This window comes from Ostrinia nubilalis, chromosome 3, assembly GCF_963855985.1.
Source record: "Ostrinia nubilalis chromosome 3, ilOstNubi1.1, whole genome shotgun sequence".
NCBI lineage: Eukaryota > Metazoa > Arthropoda > Insecta > Lepidoptera > Crambidae > Ostrinia > Ostrinia nubilalis.
The window spans coordinates 5,666,965-5,685,506 of record NC_087090.1 but is presented as its reverse complement, the minus strand read 5'-3'; the positions used below and the strand labels follow the sequence as shown (position 1 = coordinate 5,685,506).

Sequence of the window (18,542 nt, the reverse complement as noted above, 5' to 3'; positions counted from 1 at the left end):
AGCAAAGGCTGAGTCCTCGTCGAGCGTTCGCTTTCGTCCGCTCTTTTACATCTCACAGCGAAAATAACCCACCGTTTTCTTCAAGCCCCTTATCTCAGCACTCGCTCGCAAGCCGGGCATCTCATTGGCCGTCGGCCAACACTTCCACTTTTTATTCGATATCGAAATCAATTGCTTTACGGCGGCATAAACGGTCGTATTAACTGTCGCCGGCGATCTAAAGCCATTGTCTAGCATTCAAAAGGGTAGCTTTAAATTTATTGCCCATAAAGTCTTTTCACATTCGACGCTCAAATTCTTCCAGTCAAACCATTAAATGCAAAAATCAATAATATGACGCTATAACTTGCAGACTAGTATAATTAAAGTGTATATCTGGCGCGCTAAAATGCAAATCCAAACATTAAATAACCGTGAACAGCTCGCTTTGTTTATATCCTCTGAAATGAATTGTAAAATGTATCGAATGCATATCTGATACGCATTACGCATGCACATGCAGAGTATGTGAAGTGTAACTTGTAAACTGTTCAGTACATACAGTATTGTCGCATTTTGATGTGTCTGTCGTGAACTATAATGTGTTTTGTGAGTGTAGTAGTTGAAGTGGCGATTGTTGATAGTGACGGAGGTGTTGTGGGCAGGAGCGGGCGCGCGTGGCGGGGCCCCGACGCGCCGCCGACCGATGAGGACCTGGATCCCCCACACGAGGTGATTTTGCCAGAGTTACCTTCTACACTTACCAACTCTATCGACCACATTCACTTCTCTACGCCTTGTCTATAGCGGTGTCCTGGGTGTCACTCGCGAACCATCAGCAATCATTCACTTCCTTTCAGTCTAATCTGCAATAGCTGTAGATTTACCAAAGCTCTATAATTCACCTGTAGTTGATTAGCTGATCTAAAGCACGCGATGATGGTCGCTGTATGTGCCACTACGGTCACAGTGGTAACTTTTGTGGGAGCTGTGAGTTTAGCTTTTAGTTGGAGTGGCACCTCGGCACTACCACAGAGTATGTATCTCACTTTGTTGCATGTGTCGATAACGGCTAGCGAGTAGATCTCACACCACTTACGACTTTGGCCGTTATTTCCTGTAAATAGTTCTCGTGGGGTAAATCTGGCAAAATTCAACGTTCCGTTATAATCTCGCAAAGTGGTCTGCGGGGAATATTGGCATTTTAGCTGTAATTCATGTAATACATCGGTAATAGCGGCCAGCAGAAGTGTTCTCTTCTGTTTCTTAGATTAGAATAGATTAAAGTAGTAAGCTCTTACTTTCCAACACTTCTTTTATTTTTGTAAGTACTTAAAACTGAACTTACTTTGCTTGAAAACTTATGATTTACTAAAACTTAAATATTTATCTTGAAATCAATTACTCATACTTTGTAACAAACATTTTATTACATTACTTATATTACGGAACCCTGAATTATAGTTACCATAGGGACATTGTTAGCAAAATAGTTCACATCAAATTTATGACGTCATCGACAGCGAGTACGAATAGGGAATAGGTCGTTATTTTGGCGACGCTTGATAACGGCTCGTTGGTCTAGGGGTATGATTCTCGCTTCGGGTGCGAGAGGTCCCGGGTTCAAATCCCGGACGAGCCCTAAGTTGAAGCTAATATTTTACAGTTCGTTTTTGCTATTTTTATTCGACTTTTTTTTACATTTATTTCATAACATTACCAATAAGTATTGTTTGATAAAATAAAATACTAAATGCTACCACTAAAATAATTGTGACGTGTGAAGCTCGAATGTGTCGTTAACTATTATTGGAAAATGGATAAAACCGTCACAAAAAAAACAAAGAGTGGCGGAATATTTAAGTAAATTGCCTCCATTGTGATTAATGGTATTTTAATTATACTAAGTTGTTTGTAAAAGCCGAGAGGGAGTGCGGCACGGGCATTAATGTGTTCCATTTGCAACAACGAACTAGCTAATTCATATAATAGCTTGCATAGGAACATTTGAAAAGGTAATTATCACCGTTTAGCTCTTTTGCGTTATGACTATTATCATTACATATTGCTATTATTATGTACTAATTTTATGTGGCAATGTACATACCTAAGTCTCTTCTCGTAGGTACGAAAAGTTTAATTTTCTTAGAAATACTAATATTTAATTTTTGTAAAATATTTTTTTAACAAACAGACGTTTCAATTAAAACAAATTGCTACGGATTTTTATGGTTTTCCAAGTCTTAAAAAACTAAAATATTTTTTTCATAGTTAACTCTGCTACTTACAAATAAAAGAGTTAACCCTTTCTCGTATTCGTTTAAGAAAAATATTGTTTGCATATAAACACTGCATTAACTAGACTGGCAAACTTTCGAGATAGTTTAATACAATACTTAGTACATTTCAAACCGTCTCACCCACAAGTCTAACTCTACAACGAGAGAAGCGCCATTTGGTGTTTGCATAAACTTCAAACTTTCGTACAAACAGTTTCAAAAAAATATCTGCGGCAGACGGTCGCCTGTCGAGTCTATGAAATACTCTTTTACCACTTTTATGGACGAGTTGCAAACTTATTCAAGGAGTAATTCTCCTCGATTCTTTTAGTTTATATTACTTTAACCCCTGTGGTTAATTTGAATGCTAATGTAGTAGGTAATTGTTTTTCCAGCAAGTGATTCTTAGAAATTCTTATTAGCTTAAATATTTTTTTATGATTTCTCTATAATAGTCGCCTAACAAACTTTAAATAAGTTGATAAAAGTCAGTTAAAGTGTACCACCTAAACCTAAGTGTGGTTTCGTGTTATTTTTTTATACCGCGTTTGTAATCGTAAAATTACCGCTACAAACAAATCGTAGCACTGTGTATCTTATTTATTTTTGTTTGACCATCATGAAACTTTTACAGTTTATTACTAACCGGATTAACCGCCATTAGGTATAAGATGTGACTTTTTACAAAGGCTTATCTTTTGACTGTACCATTTCGTGCTTTCTGTTATTATTACAACCGTCATATTTTTTTCTAATCGTGACGTCAACAAACCCATAGTGAGCCGGATGCCTATCCCGTTCTGATGTCATAAAGATAAACGCATATTCTTGGGTTAACGAACTTTGCCCGAATCTGATGTCCTCCTCCTCCCAAGTTATATTTGGACTTTTGGAAGCAGTTAGTATTATCTCTTTACTTTATTCGAACATAAAGATGTAACGTAACGCTACAGAACCGTTCTGGAATACGAGTATAAGGGGATAAGGTAATGAATGTTTCAGCCGAATTGTTCAGTTGATTGGTCACATCGTAACCGCGGCGTAACAATTTGAAACGTAAAACATTTATGGACGTAATATGAAAGGACTGTACTTAATTTCTAATTAAAATTGTTCTGAGACCATTTTATTATGATTGTCTGAACCGTTACTTTTAAAATAAGTACTTAAGGAAGGAATTTCGGTACTGTTTCTAAAGCTATATTTTATACTTTCTTATTAGGAAACGGAATAAAAATAACCTCAGACAATTCGAGTTTGAAAATCTTTAAAAATGCTAATACTGAGCATCAGTTTAACTTAGTTGGTGGAATAATTTATGAAATTCTATTAAATCTAGAGCTTTTCCATATTTTTGATGATAGCATAAAATGCTTTAAACATAATAAATTCACAGCGGCTTCGATGAAATTGGAACCAATTCTCCGCTCGACCCAATTGCCTAATATCGCAATATCTTGAAAATTAGCTTTTTAAATTGCTCAATTTGACTCGATCAACTCGAATGAATTTATGAAGTGATTTTGTGTAATTTAAACAATAATCAACTTGTTTAATATTATAGTCTCCTAGATGGGCAAGATTATGTACCTAATGCAGCTATAGCCTAGAATACAGGGTGTTAGGTAAATGGGTTTATAAGCCGACACAAATGATGATATCAATTTTCTGACTTCACCATACCATTTATATGCACATTAACAGGGGCTAGTGTCGGCTTAAAAACCCATTTACCTAACACCCTGTATAAGGCAGAGTTCAGGATGATTTTCAGTGTGGTATAAAAATGGCATTATGTAGGTTTAATCCAAAACGACAATAGAGAAAAGCACTATTTTATTATAGACACCCAACTATGTGGTATCCACTCACAAGGAGCAAATTCCATTTTCTCAAAGGCTTAATGCTGGCTGCTGCAGGCGCCATGTTGTTTGCTCTGCTCCCTATTTTCCGCCACAAAAGCGTATTTTTGAGTAAAGAAGCTATACTCGTAATATGAAAACCTTAGGAAGAATAGTTTTCATTCATAACACATTTTAGGCAACTTCACAATAGCGCCTCAATACCTTAACTGAATAATGTTTCCAATAGAGCTTCTGTTTTGGTGCAATGTATGTATTGTATATGTATAGCCTAAGTGAAGATAATATTTTTTCAATTCGTTTTATCGTTCAAAGTACGGACTGAATTAAGTATTTCAATAAAATATCTTCAGACCTTCACTTTTTCATGAGAATTCTTATTGAGGTGCAAGTTGAAGCTAAATTCATTCGATTGTAATTCCGATTCATTTTGCGTATTGCGGTGATATTTTATGAATAAATTAATTTGAAACTTTTTCGTGAACATTTTAATTATTGCTGTTTTATACTTTCGGGTTGTTTCTTGAGAGTGATTATGCACTGCTTCCAATCCAAATCCGACAATATTGGTTCGAAGAGGTAGTTTATATATTTGTGTAGAGTTTTAATGGAAGTGCGTTATAGCCCTTGGCTAATGTTCCATGATAAATTCCATAATATGATAATCTCATATAAGTATAACGTATGTTCACTTTGTAAATGAATATAAGTTCGTTCACAAATATGGCACAATCTCGCGCGGAGCTGTTGAAACTTGCCCGCATAGTTAACGGAAAATTAGTTCCGCGGAAATGGGCGAGCACTCGACGAGCGATTACGCGAGTAGGTACTCGGCGCTCTCTGATAACTCGATACGCTAAATATAGCTGAAGTGAGCTATTTGTTCTTTCATTCATAGTATTTACGTACCGAGCATTTTCAGCACTGTTTAATCTTCTTTGAATGAACGGCAAATTCAAGGAATATTTATAAAATTTCGAACTTTTTAATTTTAATTTGCAGGCCGTAGGATAAAAACAAACAATTAAACTGATTGTTTAATCACAACTTGGCAAAAACCGCCTGAAGCTCAAACCCATCGCAGTTACTTCAAATATTAACTTCACAATACTTTCCGGGATTTATTTAACTTTCATTTAAATATCTGTAAAACGGTACGAACAGGTATTCTCAATTATGTATTTACTTAGGGCGCGTCATAAAATATCCTTAAGTCAAACAAGGAGAAGTTACTCGACAGGCCGTAGCGCGACTACGAAAAGCGTTTCGTAGCAGCCTCCACAGTACACGCAGCAACATAGTATTTTCATTTTAATACTGTAAATATACTGGTAAAAAACCTATTTTGAAAGGTAATATTTGGTTTTCTGCATTTGCTATGAAAACACTAGTAAAAACAAAAGAAAATATCATATGAACGTTTAAAGGATTTACTTAGAGAGTTAGGTACTTTCTTTTAGTAAAATGAATTTTAGCTTGAACTACGAGTACATTTTGAATCAGCTTGCTTAAAATATTACGACGGAGTAATAAATACTGCTCATTCACGTACAACGCAGGAGATTTTTTTTATATTAGGTACAACTTACAATAATTTGTTGCATTGAAAGTTTGAATCATATCAGACGGAGTTGCATTGAAATGGAACTCTTTCGGATAGTACATGGTTTTAAGCTGTATGAAAGACTTTTTGCAATTAAGCTTTTAAAAGCGCTTTTACGCGCCTGAAGTTGCCGCGCGAGCTTTGACTGTGGTGTTTGCCGCGCGTCCGAACCAGACGCTACGAACCCGACGCTGCGTTAGTTCGCGCCGCGTGGTGCGGTCGGCGGCATCGCGCCATGTCGCGCCGCCGGCGCCGCGTTGTCTTCCGCGACTACATGCCGATGGATGTACGAGCGATGGCCAAGGTACACACTACACTACACTACAACACTACCTGCTTAACTTCCCCAATCTCATACATGAACACTGAGCCGTAAAACTCTGTCGGAGCTCGTAAAAATTTCGCAGAAAGTTAACAGTTCAAGCAGTTATTGCCGCGACGAATTTTCGTTATTAATTAAAGTTTACCGAACACACGGTTCCTGTAAAGTTTGTAAAATGTTATTAATGCTAAATGTGTATCAAGTTGTGGTTTCTTGATTAATTTTATGTTTATTAAAGTGCTTAAATACCTACTCAAGTAGCTGCTCAACGTTGACTAAGATTCTAAAACTCATTATACGTTCACACATTTATCTATTGGTGTTTACGTTGTTGACTCTACTTACCGAAGACATAAAGTTTTGTAATATCAATATATTCTGATAAAGGCCTACAGAAATAACATCAAGTAAATTAATCATGCTCTTATTCTTGTTTGTTTTCTTACTTTTCGTGATATTCGGAAAGCTTATGGTCTGTAAATAATATTTATGTTTACCTACTGTGAAAGGTCTGTAATATTATGTTGCTGGAACATTTATTTGATTAGTCTGGTAGTCTGTTATCTTCGCGTGCTTGCTCGTACTTAACCTGACCTTAGAACACGTTCGAGCGCATGTCATTCCACAAATGATGGGCAGGTAGGTACGAACGCGAACGCCTGAAACAAAGCAGAGCGCAATTTCGCGCTTGTCAGAGAGTGACGATCAGCTAATGAGTTGGATAGGTACAGTTGTAAGAGGGTCTAACTTTACATTGCAACTTTAAATAGCAATTTTTGGTTTACATCAAGATTGTAACTCTTACTTACCTACATACATATGTACCGAACTACGTTAATAAAAGTACAATAGAGCAAACCATACACTTGTAGAATCATTTATAAATCACATTGATTATACTACCTACTCTAAATATTTTGTATTCATATTGCATTTCCTTATTTGTAAAGAGCGTTTTCAATTACCCAGATATGTCTAAAAGAATAAGTAGTTACCTCAGCCAATCCTTTTTTATCCCGTAATTAAATCCATTTCAATTGAAGTCCAAGAAAAGCGGTCTTCAGAAAGAAAAAGGAAAGTAGAACTAACTTACGATGGAATAACTACATCTATTCTGTGTTATTTTAAAAGAATGTAATCCTTTATGGACTTTATGGACTAACTTTGCTATGAGAACAATGGACGTTGCGTCAAAAACATTGTTCCGTAAAATAATCAGTCAACGTTGATGATATTTGACAGTGTAATATACGGAGAGTAAGGAAGTGGGTATGTAACCGCCATGAAATGAAATTGCACCATACATACCTACCCTGTTTTATATTCGGTCTTTCCTCTGCCACTCTATGTGGCCTTTTATGTGCTAATTTTGCATGAAACGTCGCAGAACATAAAATGCAGCCTCGAAGTGATACTGTGATATATTCTACTTGCTAATAGAGTAGTTCACCACTATAATAGAACTCAGATTAAACTTTTCCTTCATTAAATAAAATGAATTATTTGTTGATAACAATTATAAACGGTAGACTTTTTGAACTTTTATCAAAACTCCCACAGAAGTTTCTTTAGTTATGGTTGCCCTAACAATGCGAAAAACATACATGGCTCCTCTTATTTGAAAAAGCTCTACTTAGTGATAATCCTTAAATCCTTTTCCGAATACCTATCCTGAAATACACCTAAAAGATTGAAATTACATTTCGGAGAAGTTATCACGTGTTCACCTCAATATTATTGATTCAAGACGACGTTTTGTTGAGATTGGAACATAATTCATACGACAGAGATCAATTTCTTATTAGGAAACCTCAATACTGGATTCATAATCAAAAACTCTTGCCGAGCTTAAAGTATGTCTTTTTCCGACTGCAAAAACAGGCTTATTTTCGTGATATAAAATTCTTCAGGTGTATTATTTTTTGCTTAAATCCGTGTAAAAACACGCGGATCGTAATGTCAATATCATAGATTTTATATGGAGAATGCCACGCTTGGACGAATAAACCACTGGACATGAAACCCTCTAAGAATCATATGGAAACACGTTCAACCAATTTTTGCGGGGGGAGAGGTATGACAATTGTCAAATAATGACATTTAGTGCTGGAAATAATCGTTAATTTTTTTGTCGATAATTATGTAAATGAACGAGTGAATGAATGAACCTAATGAGATAAAATTAATCATGCGTTGGATATCTTTATGTACAAATTATTTAAATAATTAATGAATTGGATTGATTTAGACATAATATGCAACAAAGTCAAGTTAGTTACACCATATACAACTAAAGAACGGCAGGACAGATTTTGAAATTGGGATATTGTGTTAGAAGTTCTTTAAGCAGTACCATCCCTCTTATGTATTGATTGCCGCATTGCAAAGTTCTTGCAAACCAATTTTATTTTTGGTGAGTACCTACCTATGTCTTGGGTGGATGATGCTTACGAATAAGGTAGTGAGTAAGAAACTTTAATATTTGTGTTGTGTATTATACAGGGTGTCCCAAAATTAGCATGTCACGCTGACACCAGAGGTAAATGAGCTTAAGACGCAAATAAAATTGGTCATATCTTAAAACTTATGAAAGTTTTCTATAGACATATTTTATGTTTCTATGTCAAAATAAATATGTAGGGTTGAGAGGGGGGGGGGGGTATAGGGGGGGGGGGGGGTATAGGGGGGGGGAACCGTTGGTACATTTGACAATTGACATAGACAAGACAAACTATTTACGGTCCGAAACAATGCATAACAAGAAACTAAAACACTTTTGTATGCATATAAATAATTTAGAACTAATTGATAATATTACAATAATGTCAGTTTCTCATGTTTACTTATTATCATCAAATACATTTTGTTTTAAATCTTTATTTAACATTTTTGTATTTAACTAGTAAAAGTTGTGTGATTTTCGGACCATAAAACTCTGCGGTCAAAATTCGAGTTTCAAACTCATCAACAATCATTCCGATCAATCAATAACACACTGACAAAAGGACTTCTTAGGCTAAACTCTATTCACTATAAAATCACGCAAACCCAAAAGTTTGACATAGTCACTAAATGTTAGCAGTACCTCCAAGCTGTACTTTTTCTCATAACTCCCTCTACCCACTTTCTTCTTATATTTAGATCCACTGGAAATCTAAAATTAATTTGAATAATATCAGTTTCGATAAGTTTATCGACAATTTTCAAGCCCTATACATCATAAAAAATAAATGTGAACGAATGAATGAAGCATATAATCCAACCAAATTAAATATGCCACATGTTTTAGCATTTACCTGTACAATGAGAACTTTTTAAAATTACGTAATTATATTTTGTTTACATATCAAATTTTATTTATTTTACGAAAAAATTGCTACTTTAATAGGTTGAAAATGTAATTACGCGTGAGAAGAAACATTATTTGAGTGATTGGTATAATTTTTACAAAAAAGTACGGCGCATTTACCCATTTTTCGTGATAATTTTACTCTTCGAGAGCTCGCGTCATACTGACAACCTGAAAACATTTACCATGGCAAATTAGCCTTGGCAAGTGCTAGCGGGGTAAAGACGAAAACGTCACTCGTTACGCGTCCAGTGGTTTATTCGTCCAAGATGCCACGCCATCGCGCCAAGGTTGCGTACCACCGAAGCACGCATTGTGTGACCGCAGCCTAATTTTATGATTTAATATCCATAAAATAAAACGTAGCCATGCTCTGGGTTGGTTTGCTTAGTAACAATTCTGTGGTCAAATGTATAATGTGCTTTGTAATGGCCGACGATTATTGTGGCTTATTTTAATCGTTTAGAACATTAGATTAACACTTTTTCTTATTAATAAAATGTAAGCACTCTTACACTATCTTTCATAAGTCCATAAAATGGCCGCTAACATTTTCCTAAATAAACAACTGTTTATCACATAACCTTATCGCTTTTCAGATAATTATGAATGTCACGGTTACCATGACAAACGCGGTAAGAGTCAATGATGATGTAATTAACATTAACAATAGTATGTTTGTTTTAACTTTATATCCCGGATCCGATTAAAGCGTAGAACAATAATAATAATATTATGTCATTGAAAAGATAGCTTTTGATCTCATCGGAGGTGAACCATAACTCTATAATTTCAGCTAAAATAAATTACGTAAGTAGGTATCCTATCCTATAATAGGCAATCATCATCTTACTTTGCACTAACGAATATGCTTCAAGTCAATATGTATGTCTACCATGTAGATCTAGTTTACTTGCACACAAGCATTCAGATAAAGCAACAGTTTCAGACAAACTGGCTAATGTATGCTCCCATACATAAACATTATAACTAGGTATCATAAGGTACTTTGTAACATGGTCTTTAAAAGACAGCATTCATAATAATAATATGTGAAGTATGTTAGGTAGGACACAGCGCAATGCCAGTGTGGCAACGGCCTAAGACGAAAAACCTCTTTATCTTTTTTGGCATTTCTTTAAGATATTGGCTGCCAAAACCCTTGACTAACTAGCACATGCATTTTACATGAGTTGTGGACATAAAATGATAATGGAATAGAATATGCAGCTTTAGCCTGGAAAGATATCTCAAACAACTGTATGTAAATGTGCAGACGGTGCCTTCTTTCAACTAAGTTAGATAATGCTTTTTATTAAGGTCACAGGTCAAACCAGCATACCACATGCAATAGATACTGTGATAAACAAAATACTTACTTTAATTTAAAACTATGTTATTGCATGTCAACGTTTTACGATTAAAATAAGTTATGAAATGTTTAATAATGAGAAAGTGGTCCTTGAACTTTAATTTAGATACGTTCCTGGCTAATTCCATAGGCTAAATCATGAAACAGTGTTAACATACTTTTGCGTTAATATTAGTTACATTTACTTCAATCGTAGGTAACTAATTAATGGGTGTAATTTTTGACTCAAGTATTATTTATAAGTACTCGTAGCGGTAAGCTTCATTAAGCAACAACAATAAACTAGTTATTTCGGTCTGACTTACATAAGAAAACTTGAAACAAAAATATGTAAGGAACTGGAATATTTACATGTTTTTACATTTTGCTGTCATATTCGTTACTTATTAATTGCTCTACCACTATCACTCTCATACTAACTTTGTTACTTATTTGCCTCAACATACTTGTTGTTGTAGAATGGCTTTGAGTGTTTATGCATGTGAATTAAAAACAATAGACAGTGTATCATTATGATTTGAGAGGTCTCTGAACTGACTATGGTAGAGAGCGATGTACTGCGATAAAGATAAAATAATAAATAACATTGTTTAGCGACAGCGATACTTTTACTAAGTTACAAAAACATGAATATAACTAAAAAAAATCTCGCAGACAAACAATTTTAGGTTTGACTGTCATAATTTTTAATTTGTTGCTTACGCGTAATAAAAACAAGAAATATTGCCAGTCGTTTCGTAGATTTTCTTCTCTTAAAATCCCGAGCGCGTTAATTAAGCCAGTTTCGTGATTACGAAAATAAATAGAGATCAAGATTTAGGTGGAAGCGATAACAATGTGGTACTTATCGTTGAGTGGAAGTCGGAGCACGCGAGGAGCAGGTGCCGCTGCCACCTGGAGCTGCTTTTAACTTCTTGTTTATTTAGCTCAGACAGGTTAACTTAATAGTTATTCACCAGACCAACGATTATCCATTTACTATGTGCGTTATACGAGCTACAAATCAAAAAAAATTAGTTAGAAACCCATTATTTACGATTATTCATATTAATTGTAGAAAGCTGGAGTAACACAAATTTATTCCTTCATGTGAATTATAGATAGCTAATTAATTTAAGTAGGTACGATAAACTAGTACACCGGCGACGTTAAGATTTAATTTATTCATATCCGTACTTCAAAGCTAATTATTTGAGAATAAACGGCTGTTGTAATTGCCACCTAGTTTTGTCATAATGTGTTATGAGCTTATGTTCTACATCTGAAGTTTCTAATGGAAAAACTTGATGGCTAAACTCGGTAAAAAGTTGTTGGTTATTAACTTGAGACAGCTCAAGTTATAAGCCTCTACTTGCCACTTAACTGGGAGTCGCATTCTCCAGCCATCGACGAAACTGTGCCAACATGCAAAAATAACGCGAAAATCAATTGCACAGTCTAGGCTGGTCATCCAGCTGCAGTCTGATTGTGAGCCTTTAGTGCTTCACACCACGTCTAGAGCGAGATTGTACTGTCTCAGATTTTTCAACTAGTGAAAAAGTGCTTTTAAAATATGTAATTAAAAACGTTGGTGCAGTTGCGATTTAAGCAAAAAGTCTACTCATAGGTTGCAAACAAGTGTGTGTTTCAACTTACACTACGAACTTTTGCGTTGAACTTTGCACTTGTGTCGTTGGCAACTTCTTTAGAGGTTTATGTGCTACGTGTTTTCTTGTATCAAATCCTGTAATATGTCGACCTACAATCCTTTACTTTCACTCATAATTTAGACGTCTAAACCTAATCTAATTGTAAAGAGGGGTTAGTGAATAAAGTGCTTGCAATGATTTTTTGCTCTGTATGCATGTTTTTGTGCTTTTGATGTAATTATATTTTTTGTTTATTTTTTATTTAATTTCACTCAATAAGAAATTTCACGGTAAAAAGCACATGCTCTCAACTGGTTACGCTTACAAAACTGCCAAATATTGAAATATCAGCTGGATTTGACGGAGCATATTTTTCTCATTTCAGAGCAGACTCGTTGACCCCGACATTTCCCCGGCTATAAATAAATCGTCTCTTTTATCGCTAAATCAGAGCCCCGATTGTACTAAATGTATGATGGATGGGATTTCTACTGCCGGTTAATATACTAACTAAAGCAGTATAGCAAGCAAAACACGCTAGCCAGAGTCAGTCAACCGAATTACGGCCGTTTAAGTGCACGTGTTTTTTACAATGATTCACTTATAATGAAAAAGTTTAATTTCATTATTATTTTGAGTGAAATTGATCCGTCCTTTTACAAAAGAACATTTTATGAATTGTACTCATTAAGTACCTACTAATTTGAACCCTAAAAGCAAATGCAATTTTCTGATTTCTTAACGTTGTAACTTTCCCTCACAGGAGTACGAGGAAGAGGGTCGGCGCTCCCGAAGGCACTCCTCGCCCTGCAACTCCAGGGAGGGCAGCACCACCGCGCTGCACACACAACATTACGACGACGCTGTGAGTATAGATTCCGAAGTAGTAACCTTTAAGTAATAGGTACTGTTCGCGGATTATCAGGATAACAAGAGCTATAAACAAAGTTTTAGTATTCCAAAATTACGAACGTTCCAAATTATGATGACATCTCATATTTCAAGCTGTAAATTAATCTAAAAACTAAATCAATGTGTAGTTTCAGGATTAGTTTCTAAGTATCCCGACACTTTTAGCGCTCTTATATTCGTCCAAATTGAAATAACAATGATCGATTAGTTACATAGCCGCTAAGATAATAACGATGTCCCCTAGAGTCTCAGTTTGCTTTAGTTCTTGGAACCTCGAGAGCCTCCGATAACAGACATATCTGTCATCATCAATCTTCAGGGTCTCGGGCGAACTCCACTTAGCCTGAAATAGAGCGCTGATTGTGTTTTGTCTAGAGCTCTACCAATATTGAATTACCTACAAATATCTTAAAATAAATACTTACTTACCTAATTTGTAAATTGCTTGAACGTCACTTAATCACAAATTGACTGAGTGGGTGAGCTAACATAAAAAAGAGTCGCAGATAGGACATATCCTCTGATATGGCAGAATTTTTGTATCTACTTCTCAGTGATTTCATGACTTCAATGGTTAATTTTAGCACATCAATAAAGACATAACTTACATAGCAGTAAAGCAGCAAAATGTAGGTCTTTGCAATTGAATTATTTCTAAATGAAGTACTGAAATTCTCGTCTATAACCAACTGCAATCTTTTAGCTAGGAAACAGGTAGTGTGTTTGCCAATTCGCGGTCTCCGCTCAACTCAAACTTAAGACTTGCCTAGTTAACAACTCTGAGTTCAGCAGTGCCTCCTACTCGCAGCCGTCATTCACAGAATACTTAATGCCTAAAGGAACTTGAGTCTTGAGCAATACATAAATGGCGATATGGATTGTGCTTCCCGCCGAAACTCGTTTGTAGTTCTACAGCGGTTGGCGGCTCGCCAGCGCCTGCCAGAACCATCCACATCTTTGTGCCATATCTCTGTGTTATGGCGATGTAGCATTTCGTCTGATAGCTGAAATTTGTTAGACGTGAATTTACGGGATGTTCTTTTTATTTAAATTCTTATGTGCGTGCTACATTTAAGTCAAAGTTATATGCCCACGATAACGTAAAAATCATGTTCATAAAAGAAATGAATACTTCCACAGTCATACTAAGTATTTATACTCGTACTTAGAAACACTTAAGTGTACCTTGAACTCAAAATCTGATTCATAACTTAGGTAGGTAAGTTCCATATTGGTTTTGTAGTCCAATCAAATACTTATTCACACACATTTCATACATAGACAAAACCAAAACAATACTTATTTAAACATACATTTAATATTTCATCCTTAACGAGATTCTACAATAAAACCTTAAAAAATAATAAAATATCAGTCTAAACTAAATAAAGTAGTTTTACACTACTACTACTAATGTTACAAACCTCCTGTGGTACAATCATTTCTTAATACTGATACATAAATGTTTTTCATTAGGCATCACTATCGGATTGTTATTTTGCAATTATTTCAGTTCTAACCCAATATTTCAATACTTTCTTCAACAATATGATGACATAATTCAATTTATGCATAGTTAGTTTAAATTATATGAAATGGCAAAAACATAACGGTTTAACTGTTAAATTAAATTGCCAATTTTAGAGTAATTATTATTAAATATTATCAACTGGTATTAAATTAGTACATAATTATTTCTACCTTAAATGAAACAACCAATCAGAAAGAAAATAAACGTACAAAATTCGGAGTGTCATAACACGATCGATTAGTGAATGCACAAAGGATTTGTTTTAACGAGACATGTTTTAAGATAATTACAAGACTGATTCTTTTCTTACTGCGGTAAATACAATGAAATATAGCAGTATCTTGCTCAGTACTTGTTGCTTGCCGATTTCGCAAATCACGTTCATTTGTCTCAAACAATACAAGTAATCATCCTCGTGATCGCTTATTCAGGCAAGGCATGGGGTCAATAATCCAACGGCCAAGTTAAAGCTACATTATTGCTAGTCGTCTCCGGGGAGGTCATAGCTTATCCTGGAGCGTCCGGCGGAGCTCCTCGGTCGCTTTGGCCAGGTCTTTGTTGTCGTGATGGCGCTGTTTTCCCCCGAGGTCCCCTCCGCATTCCTCCAGATAATCCTTCGGAGGCTCCGCCGGGTATTTGCTCCCGAATTTCGGTCTGGGGATCCTCACGCGTTTGACGTCATCCAACCAACTTTCCATTGTTGCTGTTTATTGTCGTTCTTGATTAATCTTTTGAAGGCGGCAACCTGTAACGATATTACGACATCTATTAATACTGCTGTCGGATTAACCAACTTTGTTTACTGGATTTTGTTTAATTAATTTTGCATTTTCATTCTGTAATATCGGAAGCGATTATCCCATTGAACTTTATTATCTTAATAAACAAAGGGAAATGCTGGCAGCACGCACTGCCTTAGTTAAGCGTTGACCAATAGTTGTGCAAGGTGCGATGGTCGGCAGAATGGTGAAACATTGTTGCGTTTTAGCTAATAATAGTTTTGTCTCGGGGCAGCAGTGGCAATCTGAGAGACGTGGGCGCCAATGTTAGGTCGACCACTGCCTTTATTGGTGTGCATAAAATGCACATGAGTTACGTTAATGGGGTTTAGCTAAGTGGTTTTTCCTTGATGATGTTGCAGTGGGTATGCTAAAAACGGAGAAGACGTGACAAGTGGAGGATGATAATAATGTTTAAGAAATATAGCTCTTTAATCTAAACACAGCATTCGTTGGTAGAGATCTACCCAATACAGACGAACTGAGACTGCAGTCACTGCAGTGGACTAGCGTTATATACCTACCTACTTATTTAACTCGTTCTGCGTGACTAAGTAAATATACTCGAATTTGGGATAAGATACGTTCGTAATTACTAAACTCATGAACAGTAAACGACTAACACTACGGAATCCGAACGTCGTATAAATTGAGGAGTGATAAAAAGAATACTTATAAAAATATAGGCGTTCATTTTCGGGGAAAAAGACAAATGACATCGAATGCGAGAGCTCTTCAAAACATCGTTTATGAATGCAAAATTTTGTAGATAAAATTCAAGCATTAGACTGATTTTCCAAAAATGATGCTCTAATATTTAACAGTAATGATGACTAAGAGTATAAAATGAGTCTTGAGTTTTAGCATTTCAGTAAATATAGTAATATTTTGCAACAAAAATATTATACCTACTTAATCTGATGTCCTATCGTCGCTGTACTTACGTCCTAATCTTGAAATCTGATAAGAGAGATACATTAAGTTTTGCAATAAATCTTTAGATGTCCAAATCCAAACCAGTCATACGATAAACTGTGCCGACTGCCGATTAAATGATTCTTTAATGATTACTATTGACACCGTTACAAACCACTAAGTGGCGCCGCGAAACTAGTTTTCAAATCAGTGTAATGCTTATAACGATTTGAAGTGTTATTTGTATTCCAATTCCATAAATGGGAAAGTAATGATTTGATGTAAACAACCTGACCTGTAATAGAAATAAGCGATGTGTAATTCTTCAAAGCTTCTTTTTCTTTAAGGACAAGTCATAAAAAAAGAAACTAGGTACATATGTAATTAGGTAGGCACTATGTTCATATACTTATGTATTCGTATAAGCATGGTAACATTCTGGAATCTACCACATTACACCTGAAACTCTGAATTGATGTTGTTATCAAAAGTCAGACTGCACAATTAAAAAAGATAATAGCGAAAAATAATAGAGCTCTTTACATCAGTTATACTGATGATTGATTAATAGGCAGCTGCGCCCGAGCATCTGCTGATATAAGACAAAGATTTTTAATGCACGAATGGCTTTCACTAGAGAAAGTGTGTCTAAACGCAACGTCATTTTTATTCTATTTGACGCTTTCAAACTCATCGACTTAAGATTTTATTTTGTAATTCCATGGATTAGTTCGTTATTAATTCATTATGGAATCAGTAATAAAATCCATCTCATTTTAAGTAACACTGTACGCTCATTAATGAAATTTGTTTTTATATCACGATCCATTGCCTCGGTGAGTCATTACTTATTGCAATCTTTTAACAATCGAAGTCTGGCCACTGAGCGTTAAATGTTGTATAAAATTTATTAAAATATAAACTTTACAATGTCAATTATACGAGTTGAGCGTACCTAGTGCATTTAAAACTCGGCATTGGCCGATTCGTATCGTGAATTGCATGACAAGTACATTTGAGCATTGTTTGCTAAAATTACTCTAGTTTCTTAAAGGTGGCGTGATGGGTTTAATGGGCGGTGTGGCTTAATATTTGCACGGGAAAGCAGTTGACAGAAACACAATCATTACACTGTTTTGGTCTGTGAGACAGTAACGAGGCGTGTCCGCACTATCACCTCTCTAAAGCAAAACAGCTGTTAAATGTAGAGCATGGTGTCCTTAACGATTTAAGTTTCAACCCATATTTTGTAAGTCAATTTAAAAAATATTACGGCTGCGAAGCTTTTAATTTTATCACTTATACACGTTAACCGATTCCAATGAATACAACATTGTTTGGCACTAATTTAATCCTAAGTTTGTCTTAAAAGTAAAGATAACGAATGATGCGTCTCCATCCACTCTCCTAATACGGTTATGAGTTTATGACTGACTCAAAACACGTGGGTTAAATAAAAACAACATTATCCGACAGCGGACAGACGTTCCCTGGAACTACTGTGACTCAGCAAAGAGTCAGTGTCCACTCGACATAAAATGAAAGATACAAATACGGCGGACTGAGTGACCTTGCAGTGTTCTACAATATGACTCAAGAGCCTTTTCAAAGCAATTGCTTATTATTATAATAAAAAACAGCAATAACACTCTCGTTGATTACGCCTGTGAAAGTGGTTCGTTTTTATTTATAAAAACTGCAATGAAATCGCCAGTTTTTTAGCTTTTATAAATATTGATGACTGCACGTTTCCTTCATTCGTATCGGATGTTAATTAATAATTAGAAATGTTTCCAATTAATTGACCATAGTTGCTTGGAATTGATCTATTTCCATTCGGCTAAGCTAGTAACAAAGTTTCTTTTACATAATGTATGGAGTGTTAATGACAGAAATAGTTTTCTCGGTCGAGAGGAGCAGAGACATGGCAGGAAGCCGCATGGTTGCGTGCACCACCACGCCTGCGGCTGTCAAACATGTAAATAATGGAAAGTAATTTACGATTTGCATT

The 18,542-nt window shown here is 35.5% G+C and overlaps 1 protein-coding gene and 1 non-coding gene across 2 annotated transcripts in view; both read left to right on the top strand.

Annotated features, from left to right (window-relative positions):
- Positions 1-18,542, top strand: part of LOC135088148 (whirlin) — a 64,575-nt gene that overhangs the window by 20,968 nt on the left and 25,065 nt on the right. The window contains exon 10 of the mRNA XM_063983032.1: positions 13,158-13,259. Coding sequence (XP_063839102.1) covers positions 13,158-13,259 — 102 coding nt within the window. The remainder of the gene's footprint in view (positions 1-13,157; positions 13,260-18,542) is intronic.
- Trnap-cgg (transfer RNA proline (anticodon CGG)) lies at positions 1,550-1,621 on the top strand. The gene has a single exon. It is a non-coding gene; the product is annotated as a tRNA-Pro (tRNA).